General features: G+C 38.5%; 2 protein-coding genes and 1 non-coding gene across 3 annotated transcripts; all 3 read left to right on the top strand.

The window, feature by feature from the left end:
* Positions 1-5,968: 5,968 nt before the first annotated feature.
* Positions 5,969-6,075, top strand: LOC116114078. Its single transcript, XR_004125505.1, has one exon. It is a non-coding gene; the product is annotated as a small nucleolar RNA R71 (small nucleolar RNA).
* A 6,660-nt stretch (positions 6,076-12,735) lies between these two features.
* LOC116114014 (heavy metal-associated isoprenylated plant protein 28-like) lies at positions 12,736-13,283 on the top strand. Its single transcript, XM_031400161.1, has 2 exons — positions 12,736-12,803; positions 12,924-13,283. The coding sequence occupies exons 1-2, from the start codon at positions 12,737-12,739 to the stop codon at positions 13,265-13,267; spliced, it is 411 nt and encodes a 136-aa protein (XP_031256021.1). The 5' UTR covers position 12,736; the 3' UTR covers positions 13,268-13,283.
* A 2,771-nt stretch (positions 13,284-16,054) lies between these two features.
* On the top strand, positions 16,055-17,910 carry LOC116114023 (14-3-3-like protein D). The gene is made up of 5 exons (XM_031400174.1): positions 16,055-16,185; positions 16,779-17,085; positions 17,171-17,258; positions 17,433-17,542; positions 17,647-17,910. The coding sequence occupies exons 1-5, from the start codon at positions 16,113-16,115 to the stop codon at positions 17,813-17,815; spliced, it is 747 nt and encodes a 248-aa protein (XP_031256034.1). The 5' UTR covers positions 16,055-16,112; the 3' UTR covers positions 17,816-17,910.
* Positions 17,911-22,342: the final 4,432 nt, after the last annotated feature.

The following is a 22,342-nucleotide window of genomic DNA, read 5'->3' as shown; positions in this document are numbered from 1 at the left end:
GCTGAGCCCTTGGCGACGATGACGTCGAACAAGCTGAAAGATTTTGTATACAAAAGTATCATTTGTCGGTTTGGAATCCCCAACAGAATAATAACTGACAATGGGAAACAGTTCAATAGTAAAGACTTCAGGACTTTTTACGAATGACTCGACATCAAAAAGAGTTTCACAGCCGTCTACCGACCTTAGGCCAACGAACAAGTTGAAGCTGTGAATAAAGTGATCAAACACACCATAAAGAAAAAGCTCGACGACTTTAAAGGAAAGTAGACCGACGAGCTATTGGAAGCCCTATGGTCCTATAGGATGACTGCCAGGAGCTCGACAAGCGAGACTCAGTTTTCCTTGTCTTATGGGTGTGAAGCAATGGTCCCAGTGTAAGTGGGAATTAGCTCGTTCTGCAAAGAAATCTTTAAGGAAGAAGCCCACGAAGAGCTGTTCCGCCTGAGGTTAGATCTGATCAAAGAATATCGGACTAAATCTCAGTTAAGGCTCACCTCTTATCAGCAATAGGTCAGGCGGTACTTTAACACCAAAGTCAGAAATAGAGACTTTGAAGTGGGTGACCTGGTTATGAGAAAGGTCGTCCAGGGTACCCAAAACCTAAACTTGGGGGTACTATGACTTAGGTGGGAAGGTCCCTTCAGAATCTCCGAAAAGCTCGCCTCAGGATCTTTCCACCTAGAACGCCTCAACGACGAAGCGATAATGCGAACTTGGAACGCCGAACACTTGCGAAGGTATTACCAATAAGCGGCTCGAGTTCTATTTATTTTTGTCGACTACATTCATTGTAAGGCTGTTTACGGCCAAAACACTATATCAACTAGAGAGGTATTATTCAATACTTGCTTCGTTCATAATTTACATTTTAGAATTCGTCGACAATTAAGTATCGATCGATAAATCATGACCTACACAATTAAAAAAAAAAAGACTCGGAGTCAAAGTTCCGGAAAGGCAACTTACTTCGAAAAAGTCACGCCAAAATCCAACTCTTTGAGGATAAAATATCTTGAATCAATGAAGTTAAACTTGAGTTTTAAATCAAGGAAAAAACACGTCGAAGGAAATCGGCTCTAATCCGGCAATCAAAGAACTCGAAAGGCACAGTAAAGTCTAAAATTGAAGTTTATCGTTGCATCAGATTTCCTCGTATAATTCGGGGTTGAAAATCCCATGTCGACGAAATAAAACTTGGAAATTTCCAAGAAAAAGCACATCGGGAAAAATCGACCCTAAGCCGACGACGAAGGCCCGAAGAGGACGACGAGTCCAAAATCGATGCCAAACGTCGCATAAAGGTTTTTTCGCAAAAATCTAAAAAGCTCATAAAGAAGCGAACTACGCATGACTTGGAGCAAAATTCGGAAAGCCTGATTAAGACGAATTAATTGACTCCGCAGAAACCATTGCTCGAATAAGAGATGTTAAAAAATGTTATTTCATTGACTAAAAGTTTTGATTACATTCAGGCAATACATATATAAATAAAACAAGAAAAAGACTAAAGGTCTTCAGGCCGATGGGGAAGCAGGGTGTTCGTCCTCAACTTCATGTCTGAGAACCTCGCTCAGAAGGATTGTGGTCTAAGGATCTGGGTCTTCGACCTCCAGCTTGGCAGCTTGGGACCAACTTCCTCGCTACCTTCTCCGACCTCTTTCTAGCCCTCTTCGGCATCCCCAAAGTCATCCGAGTACACATAGGTTATCCCTTGGGCCTCGACCTTCATCCTTTTGACCTCCTTTTGATAGGCACATGAGAGGAAGGAAAAGTCGATTGTCGGATGAGCTTTCCACAACCTCTATAAGAGGAAGACCGACGTTTCCCAGGATCGAGTAGTGACGACTTCGTCCAGCTCCTCAATCCTAAGCCTGAGTTGCTTGGCCTCAGGTTTGGCATTTAGTTGACCTATAGTTTCCCGGGTGAGGTCGAGCAAAGCCTGCTAGAACTTGGCCTCCCAGCTTGCAGTTGCTTTTTGGGCCAAAGTTTAGCTTGTTGTTGGCTCCTCGCTGCTGAGCAAAACTCTGACCAACCTTTGCTGCCTTGGCTTCATCCTTGTTCCGAACAGCCTTGCTCGCCTAGAGTTTGTCGAGGAACTCCCTTTCCTTGACCCCAAAGGCTGCAATTTCCTCCCTGGGGTGTTCAAGCTCGGATTGCCTTGCCTCCTTCTCTTTCTCCCCTACCTCGGCCCTAGCCAAGGCGTCCTCCTTTATCGTCTTCGCGAGCAACCATCCCTTGTGAGATCCTTCCAAGGTTTGGCCGCATTCTTCATACAAGAGTCAGCTCGCCATGGCAGCCTGAAAACGAAAAGGTGAGAAACGAGCAAGAAAGAATAATAAAATTCAGAAAAAAAGGAACTATCAGTACCTTAGTCGCGTAGCTGCAGGTTAAGGCCAATATTTAGGAGGGAGTCGAGTCCCTGACAGCCTCGAACGTCCACGGGGTTGATGCGTGTTTCCTACAACATGCAAATGTAGCAAGTATACTAGTCGCACAAGTAGTAGAGTGATGAGTGAGTATCGTTCCCATGAGGATTGTTGCTAAGCACTAAGTTTTCTACCGTTTTCAAGTTAAAGCAATCAAATTCTTTTGGATTAAAGGGAGCAATCGAATTTCCAACTCAAACTCCTGAAGCAATAGGATCCATCTTATTAGCCGAGGTTTCGCTTCTTGCTTTGCCAATAAGTGCCTGAGTGCCGAATGGTCCGTAAAGACGATTACCTTTGCACTTAACAAATACGAACGAAACTTGTCAAAAGCAAAAACCACAGCCAACAATTCTTTTTCAGTGGTGGTGTAATTCAATTTTACATCAGTGAGTGTTTTGCTAGCATACTGAATTACATGCAACACTTTGTTTTTCCCCTGTCCTAACACTACCCCTAAAGCAAAATCACTAGCATCACACATTAATTCAAATGGCAGTCTCCAATCGGGAACTGCAATAATAGGTGCAGATACTAATAATTTTTTAAAAGTTAGAAAGGCATGTATGCATTCATCATTAAAATCAAACACAACATCTTTATTCAACAAATTGCAAAGGGGTTTAGAAATCTTAGAAAAATCCTTGATGAATCGTCTGTAAAACCCCGCATGCCCTAAGAAACTTCTGACTGCTTTGACATTTGATGGTGGTGGCAGCTTCTCTATCACTTTTGTCTTTGCTCGATCAACTTCTATTCCGTCCTTTGAAATCCTATGACCGAGCATTATTTCCTCCTGGACCGTGAAATGACACTTCTCCCAATTGAGCACGAAGTTCGTCTCCTTACATCGCTGCAAAACAAGAGAAAGATTAGTTAGACAACTATCAAAAGACGAACCAAAAACTGAGAAGTCATCCATGAAGACTTCTATGAACCGTTCCACCATGTCTCCAAAGATCGACATCATGCATCTTTGAAATGTTGCTGGTGCATTGTATAACCCAAAAGGCATCATTCGGTAAGCAAAGGTGCCATAGGGGCAAGTAAAGGTCGTCTTCTCTTGATCCTCAAGAGCGATGGTAATCTGGTTGTATCCTGAATACCCATCCAGGAAACAGGAATAGGCATGTCCTGCCAACCTCTCCAACATCTGATCAATGAAAGATAGTGGAAAATGATCCTTCCTTGTCGCCTCATTCAATTTTCGGTAATCAATGCACACTCTCCAGCCCGTCACCGTCCTAGTTGGTATCAGTTCATTACTCTCATTCCTTACTACTGTGATACCTCCCTTCTTCGGAACCACTTGTAACGGGCTCACCCATGGACTGTCAGAAATAGGATAGATAATCCCCTCATCTAAGAGTTTCACCACCTCCTTTCTCACCACTTCCTTCATCGAAGGATTCAATCTTCGTTGTAGTTGCACCCTAGGCTTAATATCATCCTCCATGAGTATCTTATGCATGCAAAATGATGGCGAGATGCCTCTAATGTCTGAAATAGTCCATCCAATTGCTAGTCTATGTTCCCTCAACACCTTAATCAACCACTCTTTCTCCAATTTACTCAAACCTGAACTAATGATCATCGAGAAGGTTTCTGAGTCCCCAAGATATACATATTTGAGGTGGGAAGGTAAAGGTTTCAACTCAAGCTTTGGAGGTTCTTCGTTTTTTTCCTTTTCCTTCTCTTTCTCAAAATCAAACTCCTCAAATTCTAGATCTTGACTCTCATCAATTGGTTGAAGTGCTTCTAACAGCCTAGCACATTCATCACTCGCCGACTCATCTACCTCTATTGTTTTTGATTTGGCTATACACGCTTCTAGAGGTAATTGTAGGGTGTTTTCTTCAATAGATTCTACAACCAATTTATCCACCACATCGACACTAAAGCACGAATCCGATTCGGATGGAAACTTCATTGCCTCAAAGACATTGAAAGTCACTGTTTCATCTTGAACTCTCAATAGTAACTTTCCTTCTTGCACATCAATAAGTGCTCTCCCCGTGGCCAAGAGTGGTCGGCCCAAAATAAGAGGAATTTCCTTATCCTCTTCCATATCCAGAATAACAAAATCTGCCGAAAAAATTATCTTATCCACCTTCACCAACACATCTTCCACTATCCCCCTTGGATGTTTTATGGACCTATCTGTTAGTTGCAACGACATGGTCATTGGCTTCACTTCACCAATTCCCAATCTCCTGAAAACAGAAAAAGGCATTAAATTAATACTAGCACCTAAATCACATAAAACATGATCAAAAGTAATATCTCCTATAATGCAAGGAATAGTAAAACTCCCTAGATCTTTGAGCTTCAGGGGTAACTTCTTCTGGAGAATGGCATTGCACTCCTCCGTAAGCATCACCGTTTCCTCATCTTCTAGCTTCCTTTTGTTCGATAGGATTTCCTTAAGGAACTTCGCGTAGCTCGGCATCTGCTGCAATGCATCTGCAAAAGGAATGTTAATATGCAATTTTTTAAATATTTCAATAAATTTTGAAAACTGCTTATCCTGATTCTTTTTCTTCAGTCTCTAAGGAAAAGGCACGGGTGGAGTGTGATGTGCCAACTCTAGTGGTATCTCGGGGAATGGCAATTTCTCCTTCTTCTTTTGCCTTTCATCATTCTTCTTGTTCTCTTCCTCCAAACCGCTTGGTTTCTCTTCAACTACAATCTCTTCATCAACTTCCTTTTCAGATTCTTCCTTTCTAGCTTGTTCAACTTCTTCCAAAACTGTCCCACTCCTCAAAATTATGGCATTTGCTTGCTCACGTGGGTTAGTCACCGTGTTGCTTGGTAGAGATCCCTACGGTCTCTCATTTAATTTCTCGGCTAATTGCCCCATCTGTACCTCAAGATTCCGAATGGACGCCTCTTGATTTATGAAATTCGTCCTCATCTCATTCATAAAACCCGTGGTCTCCTGCATGAATTTCCCAAACATGTCCTCCAACTTTGTCACTCTTGGATCTCCCGGTTGATTATTCACCCCTGGTTGGTTATTCGGCAATGTCCTTTGGTTCCATTGATTATTTTCTTGGTTCTGATTGCCCTAAGCCAGATTTGGATGATTTCTCCACCTCGGATTGTATGTGTTGGAATACGGGTTATTTGGTTGCCTTTGATTTCCTGCCAAGTAGTTCACTTGCTCTGATGATGAAGATGACGAAGCAAACGTGTTCCCCACTTGACACTCACTGCTCACATGGTTTCCTGCACAAAAATCACAAGTTAGTTGAGGTGCTTGAATAGAGTTTACCTGCATACTTCCCAACTGTTTCTAAAGTGCCGTGAGTTGGGCTAAGATGGCTGTGAATGCATCAACTTCATGAAGACCCTTAGATTTTCTTGATATCACTCTCTCATTTGGTCTTTGATAGTTGTTGCTTGCCAAAACCTCAAGCAACTCATAAGCTTCCTCTGGTGTCTTATTCTACAAAGCTCCTCCCGATGCTGCATTCACCATGGTTTGCACGTTACTTGTTAGTCCATTGTAGAATGTTTAGACTGGAAGCCAAACTGGCAACCCATGGTGTGGACATTTCCTCATCAATTCCTTGTACCTCTCCCAAGCCTCATATAATGACTTTGATTCTTCTTGTAGAAATGATGTGATATCATTTCTCAGTTTTGCTGATTTTGCTGGAGGAAAGAACTTGGTCAGGAACTTCTGTGCTAGATCATTCCATGTTGTGATAGTTCCCGATGGTAGTGCCATTAACCACCCTTTTGCTTTATCCCCCAATGAGAATGGGAATAACCTCAACGTAATGGCATCATCTGACACTCCGTTCGACTTGAAGGTGTCACAAATTTCCAAGAAGTTCGCAATATGCTGATTCAGATCTTCCTTCAAATCACCATTAAACCTTACCAACTACTGGATCATCTGGATGATTGTCGACTTTATTTCAAATGTGTTGGCTTGGACTGCTGGTCTCGTAATGCTCGAACCATTGCCATTAACCGTGGGAACTGAGAATTCCCTTAGTGTCATGTTTTCTGGTTCTGCCATTTCAACAGCGATTTCTTCCGTTTCAACCACTATATCTTCTCTTTCTCTTCTCTCTCTGTTAAGTCGTCTGGCGATTCTCTCAATCTTAAGATCAATAGGAACCACTGGCCGACGTCTTACTCTTCGCATAAACTGCACAAAATAAAACGAAAGAAAGTGAGATCACAAACCAACTGAAAATTGAAAACAAAAATTAAAACTCCAATCTAGCTAACTATAGAAAAACTCAATGTTAACTTAAAACTCAATCCCCGGCATCCCCGGCAACGGCGCCAAAAACTTGATGCGTGTTTCCTACAACATGCAAATGTAGCAAGTATACTAGTCGCACAAGTAATAGAGTGATGAGTGAGTATCGTTCCCACGAGGATTGTTGCTAAGCACTAAGTTTTCTACCGTTTTCAAGTTGAAGCAATCGAATTCTTTTGGATTTAAGGGAGCAATTTAAACTATAACTAAAACAAAATTTTACTAAAATAAAATTAAACTATGAAAGCAAGATTTAAAACGGGATAAAATCAATTCAAACAAACGGGTAGGGTTTTGACTTCATTCGGACTCTATGGGTTAAACCTAAAGAATTAAACTAAATTCATATTCACATGCATTGATTGTAAATCGAACTCTCTAAGGTGTCCAACATACCTTCTCAGGCTATGTTTTCCTACTCTTCCCTATTAACCTTCCGCACCCAACAAATTGAAAGTTAATAAATCTAAGCTCATTAAGCACAAGAATCCTAGATTGATTTCATTGGTTCTTGAATCTATCTCTAGCATCCAATAATACAATGGTGATTACCCAAGAAGCTTAACTGAATTATCTCTCAATCTCATCATGTTCATCACATAAAAATAATAAATACAGAATAATCACACAATCAAAGCAAAATCATATGAAATTAGTAATCATCAACTCTCTAACCCATTAGAATCTGAACTACATCAAAACCCTAACCCAAAATAGGTTAGTTCATGGCTAAATCAATAAAACAATTAAAAGAAACGAAAAATTCTAAGTTCAACATCATGGACACAAGAGAAAAGGAAAAGAATCTCCCCAATTGACGAATCCACTGGTTTCACCTCGAATCTTCACACTTTGTTTAATCCAAAATCACTCAAAACTAAATCTAAGAAAATGTAAAAACTGTTTTCTATCTCTCCACGAACGCCCTCAACAAAAAGACTAAGTATTTCTTTTATACCTCGCCCAAAATCCTAAAACTTAGCCTAAAAACGAAACTGTGCGTTTTACAAAAACTGGAAAATGCAGACTTCACCGCGGCGAAGAAGGAATCTCATCGCAGCGACAAAAGAGCTGAATCTGGTGCGTAACTGGCTCATTTCGCCGCGGCGAAGCTTCTTGAAGAATTCTGAAATTACAGAATTGCCCTCCGCTTGCTTCTGAGTCCAAAAACTCCAAATCTGTCTTTATTCGCTCAAAATGTCCATTTTAACCTTAAACACGAAATTTAAGGAATTAAGTAGCAATTCAGGCAAAAATAAACTAAGAAGTATCTAAAATCCGACTTAAAAGCTTAAATAAACTAGTATAATCCTCGGATTATCAAGGGTGACGCAATCTCTGGCCATCGCAGCCCTGACACTGATATGGTCGAGGAGTTGGTCGATCAGAGCATCGACCGCGACCTCGTTCTTGGCGTCTGTCCCCTCGTCCTTTGGCTTGGACGGGCCAGGTTTACTTCCCCCTGGAGCAGCTATCACACCTACAGAAGTGGGCTTCTTCTTAGTCACGCTTTTAGATGCGCTCTTCTGAAGGCCGCCAGCATGCATGGCGACCTCTTTACTCGAGCCCCCATGAGGCTCGCTCACCTTTTTCTTCCTCGAGCCATCGTGCTACTTGGGTGCTTTACCTTTTCTCGAGCCTCTAGTTGGCTCGAGTGTCTTCTACACTGGCCCTTTAGGGGACCCGGTGACACTTTTCTCGCCAACCACCTTGGAAGCGGTCGCGGACTTCTTTGCGCTGGGGGCCTCCACCAGCTCGCCCCTAGCGCGCGTCGTGCCAGTGACATTCGCAGGCTGTTTTGTCACCGAGGCAGTCGACGCCTTCTAGGAATCCGTCGTTGCTGTCATTTTCTTTTTAAGGCCCTTGGGTTTTTCAGCCCACATGTCTGCAAGAAAAAAAAAGAAGGAAAACGCGTTAGCGATCAATTTGCATGGGAAATTGAACGCGAGCAAGCAAAAACTTGCCTTTCTCCAAGAGCACTAAAAATCTAGCCTCGTTCCTACAAAAGTTGTACGCCTTGAGGTATGGAAGCGTAAGAAGCTTGTGGATGTTGCGCGAGCTATCAAGAAGATCGTTGAAACGTCGCAGCCTCTGCAAGCTCGTTGCAGGGAGATAGTTCTGCTCGACGTTAACTGCAATGAAAAGAAAGTCAATTAAATAATGAAACTAAGTTCAAAATTCATCATCGCATACACAAGTGACCAAGGCCTTACTCGCTTCCGAAGCGGAAACGTTGCTCGTCCGGGCTTCGTAGAAGAAGAATTGGGAGTCCTAGTGTGGGACCTTTTTCGAGACATCGATCAGATCCTTGAAACTTACCTTCCTCGCCTTGGAAAAGTAGTACATTTGGCCTTGCACCTTTTTGAGCATGTACAAGTGTACAAGCTTCTCGACGGACGGCTCGCCTAGCTCGGCGATCATGTATGCGATGTATACACCGGTAATGATCAAGTAGGAGTTGGTTGTTAGTTGAAGATGGGTTATGTCGAACCTCTTCAACACTTTGTCAGTGAAGGAGTGTGGGGGGATGGATACCCCACACCTGAGGAGAGTCTCGGAAGTAGCCACCCATCCGGCTGGAGGGTTCTTCCAAGAATGTTCCCCTGGGGCCATCAGGTTGAGCTGCGGCACATAGGCTGCCCTAATGCGCTCAAGATCCCCGAGGGTGATCTAGAATTAGGGCTCTTTCCACAGCCTGTGAACTAGAGACGGTGGAGATTAAGCCAGTTGGATCGAAGCACGGTCGGACAAGCCGGTAGCGTTGGGGTCCAAGCTTCTGGTGACGAACTCTTTAGATATCTCGGGGGACACGTCCCCCAATACTCCCGAGCCAACTGGTAAGTCAAACATTCGGTTTATTGTGCAACTACTAGACAAAGACATGGTCAAAGCTCGACTTTGGGTACCTAAAAAAAGAAGCGAGTATGTGTTATAGCTAGAACAACACGGCGATCATTCCACATTCGCTCCCATCTCAGGCACCCAGAGTAGCTCGTGCAACACAATAAAGTCAAGCGACCTACCTAGGACACCGGCGCCTATCGCAGTTAAACCCTTTTTAACACCCGAGACCGCCGGAAACGCACCCCAAAAACCCTACTAAAATCTCAAAACAACCAATGTGGCCACTATAGTGGCCACCCTTTGGCACAAAAGTCAGAAAAGTAAGTAAAGAAGGGAAATAAATCTTATCGGATTAAAGTACACTGAAAACTTGCAAAAAAGTCTACCGCGACGACGAGAGAGCAACAGCAAGAGAAAAGCAAGAGGGTGGAAGAATTCTCAGAATAGTTGTTCTGAATATTCGCCACCTTTTATAGTGGTTTTTGCATGGAAGACGAGAGGGCGAAGTTCAATCTCGACCATTGAATCATAATCGATCCTAGCCTTTTGTCCGTCGAGCAATCTCAGCCTTTAGACATGGTCACGTGTCGACCATCCACGAGGTGCGACAAATCGTCGGAAATGATAACTGTCGCCACACGACTTCTCAACTTCGCGCGTGAATAGTTGTCATCGACCACGCGCGACGAAACTTAACTGACAAAGGCTGCCGCATTTAATGCAACACGACCACGTGAAAATTACATGTATACCCTGACCTTTTTGTATTCTGAGTTTTGATAAGTGGCGCAGGTAATAATGTCCAAGTGTGAGGAACGTCAACCGGACGTAAGATCGACCGTGGAAGCCCGATCGAGCATACTCTCAAAGACTCACTACTAAAGCTGAGCTTAGTGTCCGATCGAGTGATAGTCTCCGAAGCTCGGAACGAGCATCGAACACTAGGGGGCAGATGTTGTGTGTGGTTTTTCCACCAAGCTCGAGTCGACGCGAGGATATAGCTCGACCTAGAATGATCTCGGTGACTATGATTGATCAACCCAGCATAAGCTCATTGAGCCATAGCTCAACCTAGCACAAGCTAGTCGCAGAGAACCCGAATGATCATTCAATCAATTCCCAGATAACTTCAGATCCCAGATATTATGGGAAAGATTAGATTAACAACAATCTTTGCGCAATCTTAGCGCCTAATCGCGAGAATATCAGAGTTGCAGTCCCAATCAATTGTAATCCCTTTATTTTCGCTTTTTCCTTTATGTAAATCTTGTATATATATCCCCTAAAACGATGAGAAGGGGGATACCAAATTCTAGTTTAGAAGTTCTATTGTAAGCTCTCACAACAAATAAGCAAAACACAGTGGATGTAGGCTGTTAAACTTCGCCGAACCACTTTAAAAGTCCTTCTTGCCATTTATTTTCTAGCATTTTTGTTTACTCATAACTGATTGCCCATAATCACGCACACATCCGTTCTGATCCCGACAAGGTCGATCGGATCTTGTTGGTTGGTAAAGATTTTTGTATCAACATCATGCTATTACGTCATTTAAAATTAAATTATGATGAAGAGGTGCTCTGGTTCATCTTATTAATAATTTAGGAGGTCGGCGGCTTGGAGTTGGAGATGGTAAAGATGAGATGTCAAAAAGCCATGTGAGCACATGTACCACAGTATCAGTGTTATTAATTTGGTACTTTTACTTATTTAGGCATAGCCGTCAACTTGAAGCCATGATCTGAAGTCTGAACAATAAGTAATCTCCATTTGCTTATAAAGATTACGTTTATACTACTAACTGCTCTTCTTGTTGGATTAAAGAAAAAGTCACATATTCTATTTGCTTATAAGTAATCTCTAATAATTGCTTCTGTTTGTACTAAATATTGTTCTTTTTTCCCAAACTGTCCGCGGAAAGATTAGGCATGATCCGATTATAGAGGGTTGCTACCATGTGCACTAATTCAGCTTTAACAAAGGGAGAACGGCATTTTTCCACCCAAGGTTACCCTTTAAGTTTCAAAATGACACTTTTTCACCCTTTATTAGGTTATGTTATGTCTTTTGTTAATATTTTATTGAAAAAATAAAAATACCTGAAATATTTAACTTTATAAATTTTTTATTATTTTTTAATTAGCTAAAAAGTTAAATATTAAAAAAAAAATTGTTAACCCTACCTAAAAAGTTAGAAGTAATTCTATAGAATTGTTTAAAATTAAATGACCTTAATATTTATTTTTTTATAATATCATCAATATCTCATAACTATTATTCAATAATCTACTAAATTTATAATATAATATTTTTTATTTTTACTAATTAACATAGAAAATTAATATTCTTAATTAATGAAATAAACAAAGGAAATAAGATATCTTTACATTTGAATTAAAAAATAATCGAGTAAAAACTTTGACTTAACTAAATTTTAATTTATAATAAACTAATTAAGAAATAAACTATTTTAGGGTATTTTTATCTTTTCAGTTAAATATTAATAAAAAATACTAACAGAACCTGACGCAGGATGTGAAAGTGTTATTTTGAAACTTGACAGGTGGGAAAGTGTCGCTTCGCCAAACCTTGGGTGGGAAAATGTTGTTCTCTCTTTAATTAATTAACTTAGTTTTGTATTCATGATCGTTGAGTGTTTTATTGTACAAGTCTAGAAAGTCAAGGTCCTCCTGTTGGGAATGTAACGTTATATCAAGTGCTACACGGTGGATGCCCATGCAAGGTATACCATGTGGCAGTCTTCTATTGGAGTATAACTGGGTCAACTACCATCCAAAGAAATTAATGTCCCCTTAAAGAAAACAGTCGGTGCCATAAATCATAAACTAACCAAACCACGATAAGGAAAAAAGGAAGAAGAAGGAAATTAACCCATGGAAAGGAGAAATAGACAGAGTGGACATACGCTTTAGAAGTAGTGTATATATATACAAACATTACCTTAAACGTCTCTCACATTTATACATCCATCCATCCCTCATTGTGAAATATATAGATCACACACAACACAACTTTGTAAACCTCCAAAAGGCAGTAAATTCTGTAAAGCACTTCCAGCCAGCAAGATGTCGACGGTAAGCAACATCTATCCTTGAATCAGTCTATAAGATTAGCTTATAAAATAGGGTTTAATTGAATTGCCTGTTTTACTCAGATCACAGAGATGAGAGTACACATGGACTGCGCCGGTTGCGAGAGCAAGGTCAGAAGTGCTCTTCAGAAACTAAAAGGTATACATATATATCGCCAATCAAACACAATATATATACGCCACACCGACATGCATATTATTCATCTTCATTGAGCTGCGTAAACTCTTTTTTTGAACTAATCATTTTATTTCTCCTCAGGCGTGGAAGACATAGACATAGACATGGCAATGCAAAAAGTGACGGTTACCGGATGGGCTGAGCAGAAGAAGGTTCTGAAAACAGTCCGGAAGACCGGCCGGAGAGCGGAGCTATGGCAGCTACCATACAATCCAGATAATAACAGTTTATTTAATCAACACGAATGTAATGGTCCAGTGAACCACTATGCCCCCCAGCCTTCTTCTTCTTACAACTACTACAAACATGGATATGATAGCCAGAATGCCGCCTATTACAATTATACTGCTCAGTCTTCCGTCTTCTCTCATCAAACAGGCGCATCGTTTAGTGATGAGAACCCCCATGCTTGTTCTATAATGTGATCCATCAACTATTCAAAAAGAGTGATAAGTTATATTGTACCCTTTTTTATATTTTCCCCCAAAATTGATCTTGATTGAAGAATTGATAACCGCTTACAATAATACTATGTATCTCCTTTCATCTTGATCGAATCATGAATTCAAAATAATATATGAGTTGCAGAGTCCAGAAGCTGGAATTTTATTGATTCCTTAGCTCACAATATAAATACTAATTAGATGTAGATCTAACATTTTTTTTTTTCAATTTAACTATAAGTTCTAAGATGTTGATGCTAGATTTTAACATCAATTATTCACACGTGTAAAACGCTAAACTGACTTAGAAATTACACGTGAATAAAAAATGCAATGAAGCAAATGGAAGATGATTTTTAAAATGGTTCAGATGTTTAAAGTGAATCCTATGTCCACTGTTCTTATATATATATATAAGGTTACAAGAGGTCGCGTATAATGAACAGCGAGTAGAGGTACAAATGACTGATTATTCAGAGAGAATATCAAGTCAATCTCTTTCTCGTAAGTTATCTATGTTCTGAGAATAAAATGTTACAATCAAAATGCATGTTTTTTTTATCAGAATCCCAAAAATGAGAGGGGGAACCTTCTATTTATAGTAAAAAGATTTCAGGGTAATGATTACAAATCTGCAAGTGGGCATGTGTAGTACAATTCTTACCGCACTTCCCATTGGTTGATTACATAGGAGATATCCTTAAATTGCGTAGGGCTTAGACATGTGGGCGACTCCTATCCACTCATAGACAAAACCTGAGTCCGCCAAGTTGATAACAACCATACTTTTTCTGTCTTTGAACGATGTGACAACTCCTAGACGGCAAAAAACCTTTTTGAACTCTGATTGACGTTTGTTAACGTAAGCTCGCATCGACTCTGATTTTTTAAGCATACATATATATATATATATATGCTGAAAAAATCACAAGTGAATCGATATAAGATGCACTCTTCTTACTTAGTTGAACCAATCATTCAATTTGTCTTAATTACTATTGTTTGTAACTTGTGTATATATATACATGTACATACATGATTTCACTAGTTATCCTTAAACCTAGGTCAATTTTTAATCTGACAACAATACTTTAATATTTTTCTCGTCTCAAGCAAGCCCTTGTATGACGGGCAAAAAAAGTTCTGAAAATAAAGATAAGAGAATGATGATTCCTTCATAAAATCCAAAACATATAATGATTTATGTACCTCGCACATAGAATCCGAGTCAGTGCTCAACACGGCCAAGAGAAAATGACCTTTTCCCACCCAAGGTTTGCCTATATAGCACTTTTTCACCCAAAAATTTTTAAAATACCACTTTCTCACCCAAAGTTAATATTCTGTTACTATCTAAAGCCGATTTTGACTTATTCCAATGGCAAAAATTCTCTCTGTCACCATCATTTAAACCTCCAATCTCCTCTCTATAAAACCTCTCTCATTTTGGTACCTGATTTTTCGCTGATTATCGGCCACCGCAAAGGTAAGGTTTCCTGATTTTCGATTGATTTCCAACTGATTCTAATAGAGAATATTCAATCGGTCACCACTATTCGATCCATTGGTCTCCACTCTACAAAACCTTTCTCACCCTGGCTCATGGTAACTCATCAAACGTCGACTGAGAAAGTGAAATGTATTTTATATATTTAATGGAATGTAAACTTTGGGTGGAAAAGTGGTATTTCAAAACATTTTCTGTGGAAAAATCGTTAAAGCAAACCTTGAGTGGGAAAAAGTAATTTACTCACACAGCAAATGGCCAATCACCTCACAAGTGGCCCAATTTATCATATCTGAAACCAATTTTTTTTCAAGCCACCTCATAATATTACCATTGACTCGTCGCTGCTCACTCACGGCACTAACACCCCAAATCAAACAAAATGTGGCCACCAAGGTTACGTCAAATCCTCCGCTCGTTTCAGAAGGTGCTATTATTAGATTTTTCATTTACAATAATACATTGTCCCAAGTATTCATACAGAAATTAAGTCCAGGATTAGTATACTATAGTTTTTTCATTTAATTTATATAATTATATGCACACATTTTCAAAGTGGGTACAACAGATGAAAAATTGAGTAGCTTTAGATGGGTGTGACACTGTAAAATACAATCCCTTTCATTCTTAAATACGAGTCTCATTATATTCAAGCGAATGTAATGACTCGGCACCTACCATGTTTGATCTCTTGTTTCACCTACCATTTTGTCCAAACAATCAATTTTCTATTATTTTCAATTTCAAAAGCCCACCTACCTTTATACCATATATTTTATTTATTCCCGAATTATCTTATCAACTGTTACTATTTTAATGTAATTATCATTTATCCAACTACTGCCCTTAAAAAGCAATAGAAAGTGCCTCTTTTTAATGCCATTTATTTATTTAAACCGATAATATAAAATACACTGAGAAATACAATTCAAAAACACTTTCAACCAACAATTCTAATAATGAATTTGTGAAGTGGAATTGGTCCACGGCTATCCCAACGAAGGAAAGAAATGATGATTGGACCATACCATATACTCGACGGTAAAAGTACAAATTATTATTTTAATTCAATACTGGTAACGAACAATGAACGTGCCATGTTGTGATTCGCTGATTCTTGTCCTAATCCGCAATTAAGCATCAACTTAAATTCAAATAATTGTACTAAACGAGTTAAAACCGGAAATTAATTATATAAGTAAACAAAATCTCGAACGTAAAGACTTATGCAACAACACTGGTTCTAGCAATAGCAAAGAAAGAGAGAAGAATCTCTAGAGACCTATATCAAAACCCTAATCTCTCTCTCAGAGATCGGCCATGGCTTCCTCTAAAGATCGCGAAAACTACGTCTACGTCGCCAAGCTCGCTGAACAGGCTGAGCGCTACGACGGTTAGAATTCACAGCACTTTTCTTGCTCTTTCTCTGTGTGTTTTATTTTTTTCGGCTGTTTAAAGTCAATATCGATTTTAGTTGCTTTGATTTTGATGAAGTTCAAGGAAGGGAAAGTTAGTTGAAATTTTGTGTTTGCGGTTTTTTTGCTTTTAATTGTTGAAAAACACTTACAAAAAACTTGAATGGATGTTATTGAGTGTATTTTGGAGTTATGCATGGATCAACTGTTATACCTTTGCCCGATTTGACAAGAGATATCGCCTGAAAATAGATTCTTTTTGAGGCTCCTTTTATCTGATGCATACTACACTATTCTTTATTAGGATCTGGATTAAAATAATTAATAACAAAAATTGTAGCCTCTTTTTTTTTTAATAGAAAATAGCTTCTGGAAAGTTTTTTTGCGTCGATGAATTTCACCTGTGTTTCCGTGTTATGCTATGGTGAATTGCTCTCTGCAGTAGAGTGATCTCTCATCTGAAGATAAAATCTGTTTATTTGCTATATGTCCATATCTATAAATTAGAGAATTAAATCTTGTTATTCTTTGATTTATTTGTACCTGTTTTTTTTCCTGGACAATTGGGCAGAAATGGTGGATGCAATGAAAAATGTTGCAAAGCTTGATGTTGAGTTGACCGTTGAAGAGCGCAACTTGCTCTCTGTTGGGTACAAGAATGTGATTGGTGCTCGAAGAGCATCATGGAGGATACTTTCATCAATTGAGCAAAAGGAAGAAGCAAAAGGAAATGAAGTGAATGCAAAGCGGATCAAGGAGTACAGACAGAAAGTTGAATCTGAGCTCACAAGCATTTGCAATGATATTATGACTGTCATTGATGAGCACCTCATCCCTTCAGCATCTGCTGGTGAAACATCTGTGTTCTTCTATAAGATGTGAGGGATCATACACTGCCAAGGTTTTGGTTGTGTAATGTGTATGTCTGTTTCCAGAGTTTGAGGATTTTGTTCATTGATGCAGGAAAGGAGATTATTACCGATATCTTGCTGAATTCAAGGTTGGTGATGAAAAGAAAGAGGTTGCTGCTAATTCAATGAAAGCATATGAGGTACTATTGAACTCTTAATAACTTTTTACAGTCATGGTTTGAGTGTGTAAATAAACTAATGGTCACTCCCTTCTCTTTTTCCTGATTTATTTTGAGTGAACTATAGTATTGCCGCATTGTATAATGTTTCTCCCATTTGAAGTAAAGTTTATTTCTATTTTTATCTATTTGCAGAAAGCTACAAGTGCTGCAGAGGCTGATTTGCCTCCTACACATCCTATCCGATTGGGTTTGGCATTGAATTTCTCAGTCTTCTATTATGAGATCATGAATTCCCCTGAAAGGTTTGTAAGAAGCTCTTCTCGCTGTAGTTAATATAGAATTCTGTTCTTGCATCTTTTTGTTCGACATAGAAGCTGATTTTTTAATTCTCCCCTTGTTTTCTCAGGGCTTGCCACCTTGCAAAGCAAGCTTTTGATGAAGCTATTTCAGAACTGGACACCCTGAATGAGGAGTCGTACAAAGATAGCACCTTAATTATGCAGCTTCTTAGGGACAACCTCACTTTATGGACTTCTGATATCCCAGAAGATGGAGGTGATTTGTTGAGGACTTAGTTGCAGTTAAACTTTAGTTCAGATGTGTGATTACTCTTTGATAGTTTCGTTGATGAAGTTTTATGTTTTCTGATAGTTGCATCTAGATTTGGCTCTCTTTTTTTTTTTTCAAGTATGATTTCTTCAAATGATTTCAAGCTTCATTTGTTTTGAGACTTCTTGCTTATACAGTTTTCTATATTTTTACCTTATTTGATTGTTTTAAGGTATATGGATTTTGTGTTGTTTGTTCTCATGCGTGTGATAATTTGTGGAGACTAGTGTTTTTTGTGTTATGACATATTTGCTATGTCATCTCACAAAGAGTAAAACTTGGATATGTGGACTGATTTAATAGAATGAGATGCAGAAGGTATACAAATTTGCTATCTGTGAACTTGATGGAGATGATTGATTTTTCAATGTGCTATATGTTTACGTGAGTTNTTTTTTGGGTATTCGAGGTGTTTAGACCAGTTTGCGAGCACCTCAATTAATCCCTCGAGACGTTGAAGTTAATGACCAAATAAACCTTCAATTATTATCTCTTATTAATAATCCTAGGATTCGAATTTAAAATAAACATTTCCCTATCTTTCCCAGCTATGAATCTTTTTCATTTATAACTATTAACTCTTCTTCATCTTTTTGGGCCCTGGCATATGGCCTTAACCCATTATGTTTTTGGATTTTGCCCCGTAGACCTTGCATAAGTTTTTGGGCTTTATTTATTTTATACCCAACATAACCCATCAACTTGTAAAACTTATTCAATACATTTTACTGTTGTAAAAGAAGAGGGTGTCCATCCACTGCCTTTGTTACTTTGAGGCGGTGAAAGTGGTAGGGCTGTGCAAAAAAATTCGATATCCAATCCTAATCCATTCCGCTCCAGAAAAATTGGATATCCAAAAATTCGGATCGGATACGGATCGTAATTTAAAAAAATCTGAATATTCGGATCGGGATTGTTAAAAAATCAGATATTCGTATCCGATCCGGATTTTGCTAAACTACGTCGTTTTGAGTTTTAAAAATTAAAATAACCCTAACACTAACAGTCTAACACAAATACACAATTAAGTCAACTCTCTCACTCTCTGTCTCTCTCGCTCGAACACGCAGTCACGCACAGCCTCAACCAGTCTCACTCTCTCAGACCAGATCTCGTCTCAGTCTCTCACTGTCTCTCTCGCTCAAACACGCATAGCCTCTCACTCTCTCAGACCATATCTCATCTCAATCTCTCACTCTGTCTCTCTCGCTCAACTCTCTGACTCTCTCGGTCTCTCTCGCTCGAACACTCACAGCGGCACAGACACAGACACATAGTCACTCAAAACTCTCTCAAACTCAGATCTCAGTCTCTCTCGCTCAACTCTCTCGGTGTCTCACTCTCTCTCGCTCGAACACTCTCAGATCTCAGTCTCTCTGACGATTGAAGCCCCAAATCGATTGTTGTCACAGCCTAGTGCGACTGCCGCCACACCGTAATAGCCTGGTGCGATTTCGTGGTTCTTATTTCTTTATTATTGTTGGTGATGGTTTGTTAATGGTACAATTTGATGGGTGTTTTTGTTTTTATGTTGGTTTGAGTTTGATGTTAATGGCACCGTAATATGGTGCCTTCTCTCTTTGTCCCGGTTACAAACCTTCTATTGTTCATTAGTATTGATTTGCGTTTTAAACCTATTACAAGGTTCATGGAGGCTGGGTTTGATTCAAACTGGCAGAGGATGCAGAGGTGGGTTATACTTGTTTCAAAGCAATAATTATTGTTGTTATTTTTCACTGTTTGACATAATATTTTTCCTTTTGTGCAGTGATGAATTGGAGCACCTTGGTCTTGCTACGTGTTTGGGTGGCAAGGGGCAAGACTTGATGGTCAATCTAGCATTTACTTAAAAAGTCCCCTTGTTTTTCGCTTGCTGTCTTTTTCTTTTTAAATTGCCATATTATGGTGTGGTTTATTGTTAGCATGATATGTCCAAACATGATGATTGGTCCTACTTGTACTCATCCACGCGTTTACTTACTGTGATGGCGAATGGAGTGTAGAGGCTTGGCCTGATTACTCTTAAGGTGTTTCCCTAATTTGATGTAAATGCCACAGGAGCATTTCTGCTCTTTGGGTTTCCTCTGTGCTGCTTATGTTTGAAGTTCATTGAAACTACTTGCATCTTGGATTATTATTATTGTTCACTTTGATGTTGTTCCTATGAAATGTGACACATTCTAACTGGTGACGGATTGCATATGTCCTTGCAATATGGCTTTGGAGCATTATTAGCCTTAAGGATTGAATTATTTGATTTTAATAAGAAAATCTTAAAATTCGGATCAATTTCGGATATCCGATTATCCGATTTGAATAATCGGATATCCGTAAAACCGGATATCCACATAATTCGGATCAGATTCGGATCAATATATAGCCTGATCCGAAAATTCGGATCGGATCAGGAAAAGCCCTATTCGGATCGGATATCTGGATTTCAACAGCCCTAGAAAGTGGGGAGTTGTGACGACTATAAATATTCCCTCAATCCCTTTCATTCCAATCAATACAATTCATTCTTTTCAATCCAAAACTTTTGAGGGATTACGCAATATCAATCACATTTTTCAATTCTCTCACTTTAGTCCTAGTTATAAATTTACTTTACTTTTCTTGAGTTATTACTAAATAGCACCACTAAAATTGCAACATGTTATCAACACGAAAAACTTAACAAATGTAATGTTGCACTTCTATTGAAAGTACGTACTTTGACCTTACATGTGTTCTTTAATCTTTGTTTTTGTCTTTATGTCTAGATTTATTTATTATTATTAAAATTTTGTCTTTCTGGTTGGATTTATTTATCATTGTTAAATTTTGTCTCTGTGGTCGAATCTATTTATTATTGTTAAATTTTGCCTCTATGATTGGATCTATTTATTATTGTTGAATACCGCCTTCATGGACGGATATGTTTATTCTTGTTGAATACAACCTTTATGGTTGGATATGCTTTTATTATATTTTCGATAACCAATGTTAGTAATTATACTTCCATCTTATTTACGATAAATGAACTTGAAGTTCAATAAATAAATATCGTTTTAAAAGTTGAAGTTCTAAATACTAATTACAAGCATGAAGTTTGTAAAACAGAGACAAAAAATGGACCTGAAGTTCCATATCATAAAGATAAAGTTCTGTAAACATCTTTACCAATGTAATTTGTTTTTAGATGGACTTTGAAACTGAGACATCGGTATCCGGTAATGATGGAGACATTTGTATAGTAGACAGTGCAACAAAGCACACCATCCTTCGGGATAGAAAATATTTCTCAGGTTTGACCTTAACTGAGGTTAAAATAAATACTATATCAGGATCTGCAAACATAATTGAGGGCTCTAGAAGAGCAACACTCATGTAACCAAGTAGAACTAAATTAAATATCTATGATGCTTTATATTCCAGCAAATCCAAAAGAAATTTGCTTAGTTTCAAAGATATACGGCTCAATGGATACCACATTGAAACTTTAAGTGAAAAGGATGGAGAGTTTTTATACATCATTGCTAATATTTCATGCTAAAAGCATGTATTAGAAAATATTGAAATTTATGCAGTCATAAATTAGAAGTTCACTAATCCTGAACTTTTTAAAATTTGGCATGACCATCTTGGTCACCCAGGATCTACAATGATGCGTAGGATCATAGAAAACTCACATAGACACCCATTAAAGAACTTGAAGATGTTGTCACCTAGTGAGAGTGCTTATATTGCTTGCTCACAAGGGAAATTGGCACTTAAGCAGTCCATCACTAAAGTTGGTCTAGAATGCCCATCATTTTTATAAAGAATTCAAGGGGACATATGTAGACCTATTCATCCACCAAGTGAACCTTTCCGCTATTTTATGGTATTGATTGACGCATCGGTATAATGGTCACATGCTTGTCTACTATTTACCCATAATGTTTCCTTTGCTAGATTGTTGGCACAAATTATCAAATTACGGGCACACTTTCTTGATTACCCAATGAAAGCAATCCGTTTGGACAATGCTGGTGAGTTTACTTTAAAGACATTTGATGACTATTGTACTGAAAGCTGGAATGCATGGAGAATGATACATGTGATACTATAATATGTATATTAGTATTTTGCCAAAAAAAAAAAAAAAAAAGTCAATCAAATTAAAAACAAGTAAGGTATAACTTGTTACCTTAAGTCCTTAGCAATCTTGGAGACTTTTAATTTTAAGAGAAATTAAACAAAAGAGTATCTACACTAAGGTAAAAGAAGAATTAAGCCAAGAGAGATATTTAGGGTTTTTAAAATTTTTTTTGATCTCTTTTATTAAAATTGATATATCATTTTCTTTATATACGTAGCCTTGTAAATAATTCAAAAATTATTTTTGGACTTCTTTAAACAATTCCATAATTGTTTTGGAGTTGTAAATAATTCCATAATTATTATGAAGTTATTAAACTTCTTTAAATAATAACATTTAATCACAATTAACAATTTAATTCTTAAATTGT

Source organism: Pistacia vera, unplaced genomic scaffold, assembly GCF_008641045.1.
Source record: "Pistacia vera cultivar Batoury unplaced genomic scaffold, PisVer_v2 Contig7, whole genome shotgun sequence".
NCBI lineage: Eukaryota > Viridiplantae > Streptophyta > Magnoliopsida > Sapindales > Anacardiaceae > Pistacia > Pistacia vera.
Note: the sequence above shows the minus strand (reverse complement) of the source record. Positions and strands in the feature narration are given on the sequence as shown.

Excerpts from the sequence above, each read along its gene's own strand:
- LOC116114023 (XM_031400174.1), top strand. The coding sequence starts at position 16,113 with ATGGCTTCCTCTAAAGATCGCGAAAACTACGTCTACGTCGCCAAGCTC. Across the intron at positions 17,086-17,170 it reads TCTGTGTTCTTCTATAAGAT|GAAAGGAGATTATTACCGAT; the intron begins GTGAGGGATCAT and ends TCATTGATGCAG. Across the intron at positions 17,543-17,646 it reads ATCATGAATTCCCCTGAAAG|GGCTTGCCACCTTGCAAAGC; the intron begins GTTTGTAAGAAG and ends TTGTTTTCTCAG.
- LOC116114014 (XM_031400161.1), top strand. The coding sequence starts at position 12,737 with ATGAGAGTACACATGGACTGCGCCGGTTGCGAGAGCAAGGTCAGAAGT. Across the intron at positions 12,804-12,923 it reads TGCTCTTCAGAAACTAAAAG|GCGTGGAAGACATAGACATA; the intron begins GTATACATATAT and ends ATTTCTCCTCAG.